Here is a 13,930-nt window from a genome sequence, read left to right as displayed (position 1 = left end):
TAGATAACAATGAGCAATTAATTAACGTATTATCAGTTAACCGTTTGAACAAAGTATGTTGTTTTTACATCGGCACTTCACGCAATGATATGAGTGTATTCCCTTTGTTTTAGTGAACCTAGACATGTAAACACTCACTTTTGAGATATCCACCACGCAAGATAACAGTGATTAATCAATCAATGTATTTTCTGTTAATCCTTTGATGATTACGAACGATCAGCTGATTTACAAAAAAAATTAAATCAACTGATTATTCATCTCTTGCTGGGCACACATTTCACCTCACTTCAAACCTGGATTTAGATTGAATAATTACCCCAGACACAATAAATGCCAAATGGGAACCTTCGTCAGGTATTCTGAGTGGTGCTACCACTAATTATACCTGTAATAAATTCATTAACTGAGCATCAAGTGAATGACAGCAAATACACAAGTGTAGGGTTATACGAGAAAACGTGGATGACAACAAGGGAGTAGTAATCGTATTATCAACGCAATCAGAAATCCCAAAATGCTTTCACTGCATGGATACTGTTTTTTAAGCTATAACAATCAGGGGTATTTCCAAATGATGACAACCGATGAGCTCCACCGTTATTTTTGTCTGTTTGTTTAGGCTGAAGAAATTAATTAACATGCGCCCTTTGTCGAAATCGTTATTGGTTAACCAGTCAGTGTTAAAAAATGGGTAAAACAAATATTGTACCAAGTTTATTTTACTGTCCTTGCAGACGGTAGCCCAGTCTCTTGTCATGCTCAGTTGCGTTGCGTATCATACGATACTCACTGGGCAAAAACAATAACAAAGGCAACAACCAGTCCCGGGGAATTGCTTTAGATCAGTGCCCCTTTAAGCATGAAATCGCGATCTATATTAAAAATATGGAACTTCATGGATAACCAGTCAGCATATTTGATAAAATCTCCACCAAGGCTCAGTCTTTTATGTGACAGTGATTTCTGGCATATGAAAAGGAATACCACAACAGCAGATCACACTGTGAATCACATGGGATGCTGACATTCTATACCTGATTGACATTATAATTGGTCAAGATGGACACCAAGTGATTAGTCTTGAGGCAAACACCTTCCACAGGCTAATGAAACTTTGGATTCACAAGATTGGGATACATGACTTCTTTCCTCCTGTGTATGCTGAAGTAAACATAAAAGAAAGATTGTTCAGCACAAATTTTGGATATGTTATCACACTGTAACTAGATTGTTGTTCAAGGCATCATACACTCTCTCGCCATCACCATCTGATATCTGCTCTGGGTGTGGCATTGATCAGGTCACCTGGGATCCTCTCCTAGATGCCGCAATTGAGGAAAGAGTATGTGTACACCCAACTCATTATGTATGTACTGCAACAAACTGCTTTAAGGAGAGTTTGAGAAGCTCCATAATGGCTGGGAACACTCGAAAGTATAAGCAAAATTGGTCAGCTACAAAGTTGTCTGATATAATATTACCTAAAGCAAATACTAAGGTGTATAAAGTGTCCTTCATTGATGCCAAGAGAGTTCTGATACAGACAAAGGGTGTGCCTTGTCCCACCTGCCCAAAGCAAGAAAGGAACAGACCTCCCTCGTTGGATTGAGCAGCTTTGGCCGCACTGTTTATATATGTTCAAGTAGCTGTCCAGATGCAGGGAAATAGGTGAGGTGAAATGGGGTTTTACGTCGCGTCCAAGATTATTGCACTTATATAGCGACGTGCATGTACGTGTGTGTGTTTGTGTGGCTGCTTGTACTACTCCGGACTGATGCCGATTGATAGTGCTAGCTCACTGAGATACCATGCCGCAGTTTAACATGCATACCCCACTGAGACACAGTATACTGACTCCGAGCCGACCAGTCCTTGTTTTAGCCCCTTAATGCCAAGCGCCAGACAGGGTAACAACAAGTACCATCTTTTAACATCTTTTGGTATGACGTGGTCGGGGATCGAACCCCGGACCTTCCACTCTCCGGGCGGACGCTCTACCACTAGACCACGGAGGCGGTCTCTCAGATATAGAGTTAGTTTGGCCTTCGCTATTGCATCTGGCTTTAGGAGATCTGTGACAGATTCTTGTAATTCTTGTTTTAACCGAGCCGGGCTGGGGCATGGTCTTAACATTAAGGTTGATTGCAAGATGTGCTATTTGTGACCGAGTCTGTGGCATGAGATGGCTATTTCCTTTTGTTAATGCTTTTGGGCATGTCAGTTGATTCTGTGAGGTTTGCCCTGAGAACAACATGGCCTCTTCCACACTTTTTTATTCTGATAATATTTTTGTGCTTCACCTCTTTGGAAATATCTTGAGCTGTTAGAATCTTAAGATCTTGGGAGAAGTCTGCGCTAAAGACTACTGTTTCCCATTTGGTTTGTGGTCTTCTAGTCTGTTGTGTTTTTGACTCTGATGAGACCATTCTTTGTCTTTTCGGTTCTATTCTAGCCTTGGGTGGGCTGAATGAGGCTGTTTTCGTTTAAGCATGCCTTGAGCCCAGAGGGCACCACGATCGTTTTTGCTTTGTTTTAAGTTCCGGAGAACGTGAATCTGTCCTGAAAATGGTCAGGGACATTTAGCGCGGCTTGACTATAAGTCTATATGTTGGCTGTTTTTTGGCAGTTTTTCTGGTAGCCAGAGTGAAGGGATTCCCTTCATTTGGGTTGGGCTGACCCTTTTGAGAACTGGGTTGGTTTTCTTGAGAGTTGGACGGACTCTCAGCAATTTTACTTTCTGGACATAAGTGCGCTATCCCCATTTCCAAGTTCATATTTGTCAGTCTCAAGGACCGACTTTATGCGTATATCGCATATAGGCCAGCCAGGCCAGTCGGTGGTTTTGCTGAGGAGGTTATGTCCAAAAGGCAACTATAACATCTGGTTTGTACAAATTGGTTTCTAACTTAACAGTGAAGCGTCATAGATATCATTGGTGTGTCCATCGAAACATGGAGAGCGAGAATTGGTCGTTTTTCACACCCACGTGGGACTCGTCAAATCCGCCATGTTGGAGAGGTATACACCATGGACTAAAAGGTCGCTAAACACTGAGATGGGCTATCGGCTTATAGGAACATTTTCATTTCTATACACTTTGGTGCAGTTAAGTGCTGTAGCAGTAGTGATTCAAAAAGGTTTGTTACTGTCTTGTGATGTGGAACTAAATCCGGGCCCTAAAAAAAAGTTTCTCATAGCAACTGATTTACGACACCCATTGTCTGAAGAACATTTAATTGCAAAGGCTCATTACCCTGGAGCCATGACATCTACATGTATATGCCTTGAAACACTTAATTGCTGTTATTTATAAGATGCTAATCGACTGACATTTAGTTAGTAATAAATATAAATGTAAACAGTAAATCATCATAGACATACTTGCACATCTCGTTCAGGATGGCAGACGGTCGATGTACACAAAAATGGGGATTAACAATTACGATTAGCATCTTATAAATAACAGCAACTGAGTGTTTCAATGCATATAGATGTCATGGCTCCAGGGTAATGAGCCTTTGCAATTAAATGTTCTTCAGACAATGGGTGTTGTAAATCAGTCGCTATGACAAGTTGATAAAAATCAGATAGACTTTGACATCATGCAAGAAATTCAAAAAATGAAAATGAACTGTCAAGAGAGATCCGTGATGTCAAATCAGACACGCGAAAATTGATTATTACTATGGAAGAGTTGCAGTCAGGTTTAGAAGAAATTAAACAGATGCAACACACTATGAGACTGGATATTGATGCCATATCGGACCGTCTGGACATCGTGGAAGAACATGCCCATTCTGCTACCAACGACACAGGTTTGTCAACGAAATTACACGATGTAGAAAATAATATTGAACCGCCTTGAACAGTACAGCAGAAAACAAAATGCTCTCCTCTATGGTGTTTCCGAATCAAGCATGGAAAATACAAAATCTTTAAAGTTAACTGTATGTGAGGCCTTGAATTCTGAAGATAGTGATTCACCTATATTTACTGTCACTGATATTGTGAATGTGCATCGCATGAAAACGCCCGGAACAAAGTGACCCCGCCCACTTATTGTTCGTAAATCTGGATCGTAAGATACAGGCTATTTCATTACGATCTGTACACAAAGATTCTCACAAAATGCCAGAGACAAACCCTTCAACAATTGAAACTACAAAATAAAAGAGGTTATTATAAAAACGGGGAGTTAATCATCTCAAGCTTAACAAGCCACAAGACTGACTCTGTTGTGTTACCTGAAATGGCACAGTCGGCATCGTCTCAAACATCAGCGTCTATCCAATCCGACAACCTGGAACTGTCAACTTCTAACACAGACCACTGCTAAGGGTGTGGCCGCGGCCCTACACACTCCGATGACCACAGCCATTCAATCAACGTATTATTTTGGAACATATCAGGACTTTCAACAAAAATTGATGATCTACATTTCATCGAATTCATTAAACGGTACGACTTTATTTCACTTAGTGAAACATGGTGTAAAGAAACATCTGTGCGATCAATATTTTTCTGATTACCAGCAATACCTTTTACCAGCTAGTAAAGTTTCCTCATTTGGAAGACTGTCTGGGGGTATTGCGGTATTGATTAAAACTTCACTTATTCAATACGTGAAAAGCCATGTTATCTGCCTGAAATATATATTCCTTATCTTAGATAAATCTTTGGTCAATCTGGAAAAGGATATTTTGATGGCCTGTACTTATGTAAGCCTTATTTGGTTGTCTTGGTATACTAACAAACCATCCAAGTGTGGTATAAGCCTACTGTTACTGTGATTTACACCTGTTGATTGGAGGCGACCTCAACGCCAGAACAGGTACAGATCCAGACTTTATCTCTGATGACATTGCTGATCGATTAAGCATAGAAGATTTCTCTGATCTCGATGACAACGTTAACATTACACGATATTTATGTGATAATATAGTGAATCAATTTCAGAAGAACACTACTAAACTTTTGCAGTGCCATGAATCTAAATTTATTAAATGGCAGATGTGGTGATGATGCGGGGAAAGGTGAATATACATTTATTGGTGCAAATGGTGCAAGTGTCATTGACTATATCATCTCAGCAACTCCTCTGTTTGCATTTTGTCCTCACTTCAACGTTGAAACTAGGTCAGAATCGGAACATGCGCCAATCACTTGTACATTGCAGTCATGTGACCTTGATCAATGGGAGCGTCTCGAACAAGACGCACGTGCAAATAATGCATATCGCTTCATCTGGAATGACAACAAAGAATCTATATTTAGGAATATCCTCTGTAACACTGAATCAGCATCCCAGTTTGAAAAGTGCACGGAAGATATATATTCTGGTAACATTGATGATGTGGTTTATACTTTGTCCGAAGCCTTCAGTTCTGCTGCAGAGTGCATGAAAAGACCTTGTGGTACTGACATTTATGATCAACCCTGGTTTGACAAAGATTGTCGTTATCACCGTTTGGAGAGACTTAGACTACTTAAATCCTTTAAACGAAAAAAAGATCAATCATCGTTAAATAATTATGTAAGACAAAGAAATCAATATACAAATGTTACTCGTGAAAAAAAGAGACAATACCAAGAAGACATCAAAAGCGCAATAGTTAATAATATACATAATGGTAAACTGTTCTGGTCTTCGTTGAAGCGTTTATCTAACGATCAGCCTACTCCAAAACCGGACATTAACATAAACCAATGGTTCAAATACTTTCAGGGTATGTTTGAAACTAAATCTGATACAGTCACCGGAGATGATTGTATAAATACGAACACCGATCAGCTTGCAGATTCTATTCTTGACTCTCCAAATACTCCAAGAGGAAGTTATTAATTCTATTACTTTATTAAAATATGGTACATCAGCTGATGCAGATAAACTTATAACTGAAATGTTTAAATATGCCCAGGATATACTATGTCCAATCTTGACTTTATTATTTAATGCAATGTTTGTTACTGCATAATCTCCTTCCATGTGGACACATGGAGTTATTGTTCCCCTCCACAACAAGGATGATACTAAAATACCAGCCAACTACAGAGGTATAACAATACTGAGTGCTTTCAGTAAAGTCTACACTAACATATCAAATAAGAGATTACAGTTTTGGGGTGAATCATGTGATAAATTTGTCGAATCCCAGGCTGGCTTTCGTCGGGGCTACTCTACAGCTGACAATATTTTCATATTGCAATCTATCATTCAGCGATATTTAGGTAAAAAGAGAAGTAAAGTGTATACACTTTTTGTAGATTTTTCGAAGGCTTTCGACTCTGTTGATAGATCAAAATTGTGGCGAGTATTAAACGTACATGGGGTCTCGCCAAAGATGTATAAAAATATCCAATCTATTTATAAATATGTTATCTCTTGTGTCAAATATGGAAACCAACTTTCAGATTATTTCCCGTGTAATACTGGAGTCCGTCAAGGCTGTTTACTAAGTCCCTTCCTGTTTAATATGTTCATTAATGACTTGGCTCTAGAAATTGAATCTAAATGTGAACCAGGAATCCAGTTTCATCCAGAACTTCTTCAACTGTTTTTATTATTATTTGCGGATGATGTCACTCTATTTGCTGATACTGTATTTGGCCTACAGAAGAGCATTGATGTTCTTGAAGATTTTTGTCATAGATATTCATTAACTGTTAACTTTGACAAAACTAAAGTAATGGTGTTCAGTAAGGGAGGAATGTTGTCTAAAAATGAAAAATGGTATTATGGAGATGTTAGATTAGAATGTGTTTCTTCTTATAAATGTGGGGGACCGGTGGCCCAGTCGTCTAAGGCTCCACGATTTGCTGTGCAGAGTTGTGTCCCTTGGGCACGCCAGAAACCAATGATTGTGGGTTCGAATCCCGGTTCACCCCGATTATGTTTCTAGGTTTGTCAGCACGTCACCATACCCATGCTCGTAGGTTTCACCGAAGTGGTAAACGTCTGAGACCTGCATCACTTTGGGCCTTCCTCCCACATTAAGCTGACACGCCGCGATATAACTGGAATACTGTTAAAAGGGGCGTAAAACCCAACTCACTCACTCACTCACTCACTCACTCACTCTTATAAATATTTGGGTGTATCATTCTCAAAAACTTTAAATTGGTCTAACCATGTATGCAATGCTGCACTTCAGGCCAAAAAGTATTGTTTGGTATTTTAAAATCACTGAGGAAAGTAAAACCATTTGATTATAATGTATTTTTCCAGATATTTGATACAAAATAGCACCAATATTGTTATATGGAGCTGAAATTTGGGGCTTAAATAGATACGAAGAAATTGAACAGATCCATTTATTAGCATGCAAACAATTTTTAGGCGTTCAATCTTCGTCACCTGATCAGGTCGTAAGAGGCGAGTGTGGTCGATGTCCTTTGTACATTTCAGCATATAAGCATTGTATTACTGGTGTAAGATTATATCTATCCCGAATAGTCGTTACCCAAGAAAGAGCTATAATCTCTTGTTTAAAGAAGCTGTAAATGGCAAGATTAATTGGGTATCCAAGGTTAAAAATACCTTATATAAATTTGGTTTTGGCTATGTTTGGGAAAACCAATCAATTTCTCATCCAAAACTATTTATATTTGAATGTGTTTCACGATTGAAATATATACATGAACAAGAATGGCATTCAGATATTGCTAGTAGTCCGAAAATGTACACCTATTCTTTATGAAATTAAATTTTTGTGTTGAACCGTATCTTCTAAATATCAATATTGGTAAATGTCGTACTGCGCGTTCCCGCTATCATTGTAGTTTGCATACACTCAATATTGATGTGGGTAGATATTATAATGTCCCAAGAGACCAAAGACTTTGTAACCTCTGTAACATTGGTCTTATCGAAAACGAATACCATTTTCTGTTAATTTGTAAAACATATAATAATCTTAGAAACAAATATATTCCAGGAAAATATCATGTCCATCCTACATTACATAAATTTAAGCTATTGTTGTAATCATGTCATGCTGAAACCATAAAAAACCTTTCACTATATATATTGAATGCCATGAATATCAGAAGCTCGATATTGTCCATTGTGGACCTGACTATCTAAATGTACAATGGGCTGATGGCCTACAGTGCGAAATGAATAAAGAAATACATCACAATTTATTATACGCCCGACAAAATGTCGGGGGTATATAGTTATACCAAGATTCTGTCCGTCCGTCCATCTGTCTGTCCGTCCGTCTGAAAACTTTGTCCACGCGATTTCTCTTAAACTATTCAGTGGATTCATCTCAAACTTAGTACATATAATCTGTGTCATATGGAGGGGTGCAGTCAAAAGAAAAAAATTGTTTTTATTAATTTTCCATTTTTTTATGAATTTTTCAAACCCTAATGTCCATCTGAAGACTTTGTCCGCGAGGTTTCTCTTAAACTATTCAGTGGATTCATCTCAAACTTAGTACATATAATCTGTGTCATATGGAGGGGTGCAGTCAAAAGAAAAAATTGTTTTTATTAATTTTCCAATTTGTTTTTAATTTTTCGAACCCTAATGTCCATCTGAAGACTTTGTCCGCGCAGTTTCTCTTAAACTATCCAGTGGATTCATCTCAAACTTAGTACATATAATCAGTGTCATATGGAGGGGTGCAGTCAAAAGAAAAAAATTGTTTTTATTAATTTTCCATTTTTTTTATGAATTTTTCAAACCCTAACCAGGGTTTCTCCTGACGCAGGATTCTTGCGTATATGACTCTCAATTAAGGAAAAATTTGTCCAGAAATTAATGACTGCATCATGACTGACGCAATTTCAGAATATATGTGTTGTTGTTTACCAGCTTTGGAATTAAAATATTACAACTACTCACCTGAACTTAATTTATAAACATTTTCTGAAGACAATATATGCAAACATCTTAAAATTTATGTTTAGTTTTAAATTAATCGTCGTTTCAAAATATATTTATGCATCAAAGTGAACGTAACTCTCACACTCCATGTGGCTTTGATGACAGCATGTGATGTAAACAAAGGAAAATTCCTCAAATGGACAAGGTTTTTCATGTTTCGGCATATTTTCTCACTAAAAGTTAACCATGACATATGTTTATCTAGATGTGTAGACTCGTAGAAAATGAAACAAAAGAAAATATTATCATTGTTGTGGTGAATAATGTGATTTGGCGCGGTCACGGTATGTGGTTAAGCGGAACCTATGGAACGGGGTAAACAGAAGTTGTAAGTATCAGAGGGACACATGTTTTTGCCGAAATTTAGGTAAACATTATTGAATGAAATTTTAAATAAAATTAATAAAATAGATGACAAACATAAGGTCAGATATACAGAGAACACATTTTTATTACCAGATAGTGTAACAACAGGATTAACTTGCGTAATTCAATTCGGATTTGTTATGCTATTTCCGATGACGGATCATGACAGCCTGAAATAAGACTGAAGAAAAGTCTGTGCGTATTATACACGAGAGATATTTTTTTCAGGATTAAATAGCCCATAATTAGGGGTGTGTATTATACACGAGTGTGTATTATACGCGAATAAATATGGTATATACGAAATGTAAAGCTTTGGGCGTGTTTGTTGTTGCTAATAAACTGTATTCAACCAGAAAATATTACGAGTGTTCACAAGTCTTCAGTTCAACTTCACTGTTGATAGATAATACAAGATAACTAGATAAAAGATGTAAATGAGCTAGTGGTAATAGATTATAATCTGACATGAAATGTATTTTAATATCCATCCATGATTAAAAATTATGTCACACAGTTAAGACTGATGTTATTTATTCATCCTGTATTAGTGTCACTGTAAATTGTTTCATGAGCTGTGAAGTAATTAAAGATTGTGAAAAGATAAAACCAACAAACTTTGTTTTTCATTCATATATCCTTTATTTCTCTGTAGTACAATCAGCTGAGAACATTAAATAGCACTTGTTAACTTAAACTAAAGACATATAATATTTAAAAGATACTTAACTTTAAGTGTAACATTAACAGTGAACACTTTAAATTTCATTAATCATACAATAAAACATTTGACTCTCAAAAAATATTTTTGACTCCCAAAAATTCATAGGCTGAGTCTTAGATATCGGAGTCTAGGGGGAACCCTGCCTAACCCTATCCTAGCTATCTAATATGTAACTACTGACACACTAGGAGGGTATGGGTATTAGTGAGCCACGCTCACTTTTGCACTTGTTGTTAACTGTTCTCGGCGCAAATACAGGGGAATTTTGCCTGTAATGGCCTGCAGTGAGGTAAGCGAGGTGCACTGTTGTGTGCGAGTGATTATCTTAAGTGCTTGGTATTGGATTGAATTTAGTTTATCGTTTAGTGTTGTGCTTAAGGTATTGTAAATTGGGCATCCAGAGTCAATTTTTGATCTAATTAAAAATGATTAATAGTGATAGTAGGGTCTCCTTGTAGGCCCCCAATTGGAACCTGTAGTGTATTTAGGTCTTTACTGCATCTATTTATTAGGTTTTTAATGTGAGCACCCCAGGTTAGATGTTCCACAAAGATTAGTATTAGAAATTTTGTCTGTTTTTCGAAATCTATAGGATTATTGTTTGTTTGTAGTTTGGGGATGTTTGCGTGCATATTTTTGTGTTTGACAACTATCCCTATGGTTTTTTAGCATTTAGTGAGAAGCCCCATTTGTTTGCCCATATTTGTATTTTGTTTAATGCCTTCTGCAATAATTTTTGTGTTATATTTAGACTTTTGGTGCGGATCCAGAGGGCTCTGTCATCTACATATTTAGACATTTGAACTTTATTTGATAATCCCTTGAATAAGTCATTTATCATAATGTTGAAAAGTGTTCAGCTTAGAAAGCTGCAGGTAGCTTTTGATCGATTCCCACAGTTATTTTGTGGTTTGTTAGGAAGTCCTGAATGTAGACACTTCTTCCCAAACCGATATTTATACTAACCTACATGTATACTTATCATATCATTGGTTTGGGTAAGTTAACCAATCACAACAAGCCTAGGTTTTGGGGGACGAACCATATTCGGGATTAACATTTAAGGTTTTGAACTATTTGGAACTTTAAGATGTGTATCCTTTGACACAAACAAGAAGGTGGTGACATCTATTGTTTTATGTAATTAGCCCCAGGTAATTAGGGTGCTGTCTCATTGATACAGAGGTTATCAAGTGGTGTCGACAATGTTATTGTAGGATAATAATTTTATTGTTGGAATATAGGGTTTAAGGTTTGTTTACATTGATACTTAGACACTACAAATTAAGTCATAGTTTATATGGCATTTAGATTAAACATTGTTTCAATATAGATAACTATTTAATGTTTTGGTTCATGTGACTATGTACCACATTTTCTTGTGTACAGTGTGCACTTTTTTCCAAAAAACACAGCTGTCTAGAAGGGGGTGCACATTATACTTGCCATAATGAGTTTTGATGGGTTTTTTCCCCCAATGCAAAGACATTACCGTGAGCATTGAAACAACTGAAATACCATGTCAACAAATCCATACTGAACTACTCAAATTAATCATGTAATTGCACTGTCTGGTTATAAAAAGTGTTCTTTGTATATCTTGACTTATGTTTGTAACTTATTTCATTAATTTTATTCAAAATTCCTTTTAATATTGTTTTAATTAATTTCTGCGAAATCATCTGTGAAATGATCAGAAGATCACACAACTCACTGTTATTAACAGCAACCACTGTCAGATTAACACTAATTTGCTGAATGGGTACAGTGTAATTTATTTTTTTTGCATAATATTTGAATTTTTTTTTTTTCCAAAATACTGAAGCTGCTAGAGGGGGTTGCGCATTATACTTGGGTGCACACTATACTCAAGAAAATATGGTACATGTATTGTATGGTTTGATATTTAGAACATCACAGTGCTATTTTGATACCTTAGTTATTGATGTATATATATATATAATGTATAATGTTGGAAACTACCAGTTTCTAACAGTTAGTTTGGTTTTAAACATTAAAGATTATTACAAAACTCATGTTTAATGCCCATGATATCTCACCAGTCACGATAACAGTGTTGGGGATCGTGTTGATTAAAACATAAATGATGTGGCTGACATGTTATTGTGGTAGATTACTTATGCATGAGTAAGTTCTGTTGTTGTTGAACAAACTATGATATGAAATGACCATTTATTAAGGTAACAACAAGGGAATTTCTGTTTCAAAGTTATATTGTGCTGGGCATATGTTTCTCAGACCCCAAGTGATGTTCTTAAGCCGTAATTGCTTATAACTTGTTTTTAAGGTATAGCTAGAAGCATAGAACTAAAGTACTGCATTAGGCATTATTAGGGTGAACAAAGATGAATACAGGTTGATACTGGTCAGGGCAACTGTCACCTCATTTGGTGAGTGAAAATGGCTTTCTAGTGGGACAGTTTTAGGGCATTCAAGACATGACGAGGATATAGGGTTGCTTCTGTATTTTTGCATGTAAAGCAGATATATTTCCAGTTACAAGCCACCATTGTATAGCTGTAGCTGAATGTTTCAATAAACATCAAACAAGGAAGTAAACATGCTGTAATTTCCAGAAGCATGCAGCCAAATCTGTCCGACTATATGGGTGACAGGCCACATGATGCTGTAGACAAAACTGACACATTATGGATTTTAACTAACATTGAAAGAATTGTCAAGTCCAAACAGTTGAAATTGGAAAGCCCAATGTGGTAAATGTCTAAGAGATCAGTGATGGCTTACTCATGTTCAACCAGTTGAGTAGAAGTTCTGGTTTCAATTATGGTTATGGGTGTTGTATGACATAATATGTTCATTATTTGTAATGCATATGTTTCCAAGATTGGCCATGTGCAGTTCAACACAGAAGGACCAGGTCAGACCCTCAGAGCATGTCCTGTAATGGAGCAGAAGGATGGTGAAGTTGGCAGTCGTCAGGATGAGGCCTGTGGTAAAGAGGTGATGGAGGGAAATGCAGGACTATGCAGGTTTGGAATACATCCTTGTCTGCTAATGACATGTCTAATATGTCAGTTGATAAATATATTTATCATATAATGGGTAGGTTTCTCGGCAGGATAAAGCCAACGGATAGAAAACGATATCCGTTGGGGTCATATGCGGATAGAGATGCAAATATCAAAGGTCAAGTAGGACTACTTTCACTGTTTATAAACAAACATGGCATGTCGTCATTCGGCGATCGAGTCAGAATTAACCATCGGGAATCTGGATAAACTACAGGGATAATTGCTATCATTATCAAAAGAACAGTCTAATATACTGAAAATCAGTGTCTAACTGTGACGTAGCTAAGGCATTTTATAAGTTTTGGCAACTTTGGAGATATAAATTTCGAGGGAACGAGGCCTAGCCAAGCGAGATCAGTAGCCATATCTGTGCTTGTAGACCTCTGCGGCTTGAAACCTTCTCCACAAATTAAAATAGTTGGATTTTGCCGAAATATGTTTGAATTGTTACCTTGTTTCAATTTGTCGCTGTGTGTACATCTGACGTCTCATAGACTAAGGTTAGAGTAGCTTCCCTTTGACAAAGGGTAGTTAACTCTAGCGGACAGACCGATGGATTGCCGTGAAAGGCAATTAAAAACAACTGTTGTTTTGCGTATATGTTGCTTCGCCACTGTATAAGAAACAGATTTCAGTTGGAACTATATTGGCTGCTGTCACTGTCAAATCAAGTCACACATGACCTTACCAATATCTACCTATTCATCTTAATCCCTTATGTTGTCTAATGAAATCTAAACTCATGACCAATGCAGTACAACAAGCCAAGGCTCGCTAAATACAATGTTTATTCCTAATGCAGGATATTTACCATCCCCAAACACACTCGCGTGATAACCTCTATGTATTCAAATTCACACCATGGTTAAACTGATATAAGACTGGTTTCTG

The 13,930-nt window shown here is 37.0% G+C and overlaps 1 protein-coding gene across 2 annotated transcripts in view; it reads left to right on the top strand.

The window, feature by feature from the left end:
* The window catches only part of LOC139454195 (E3 ubiquitin-protein ligase RNF31-like), a 247,916-nt gene that overhangs the window by 216,555 nt on the left and 17,431 nt on the right, over positions 1-13,930 (top strand). For both annotated transcript variants that reach the window (XM_071235763.1, XM_071235762.1), the window contains one exon: positions 12,852-12,997. In XM_071235763.1, the coding sequence (XP_071091864.1) occupies positions 12,852-12,997 (146 nt within the window). The remainder of the gene's footprint in view (positions 1-12,851; positions 12,998-13,930) is intronic.

Source organism: Haliotis cracherodii, unplaced genomic scaffold (assembly GCF_022045235.1).
Source record: "Haliotis cracherodii isolate W230 unplaced genomic scaffold, xgHalCrac1.p SCAF_10, whole genome shotgun sequence".
In the NCBI taxonomy this organism is placed as follows: Eukaryota; Metazoa; Mollusca; class Gastropoda; order Lepetellida; family Haliotidae; genus Haliotis; species Haliotis cracherodii.
Note: the sequence above shows the minus strand (reverse complement) of the source record. Positions and strands in the feature narration are given on the sequence as shown.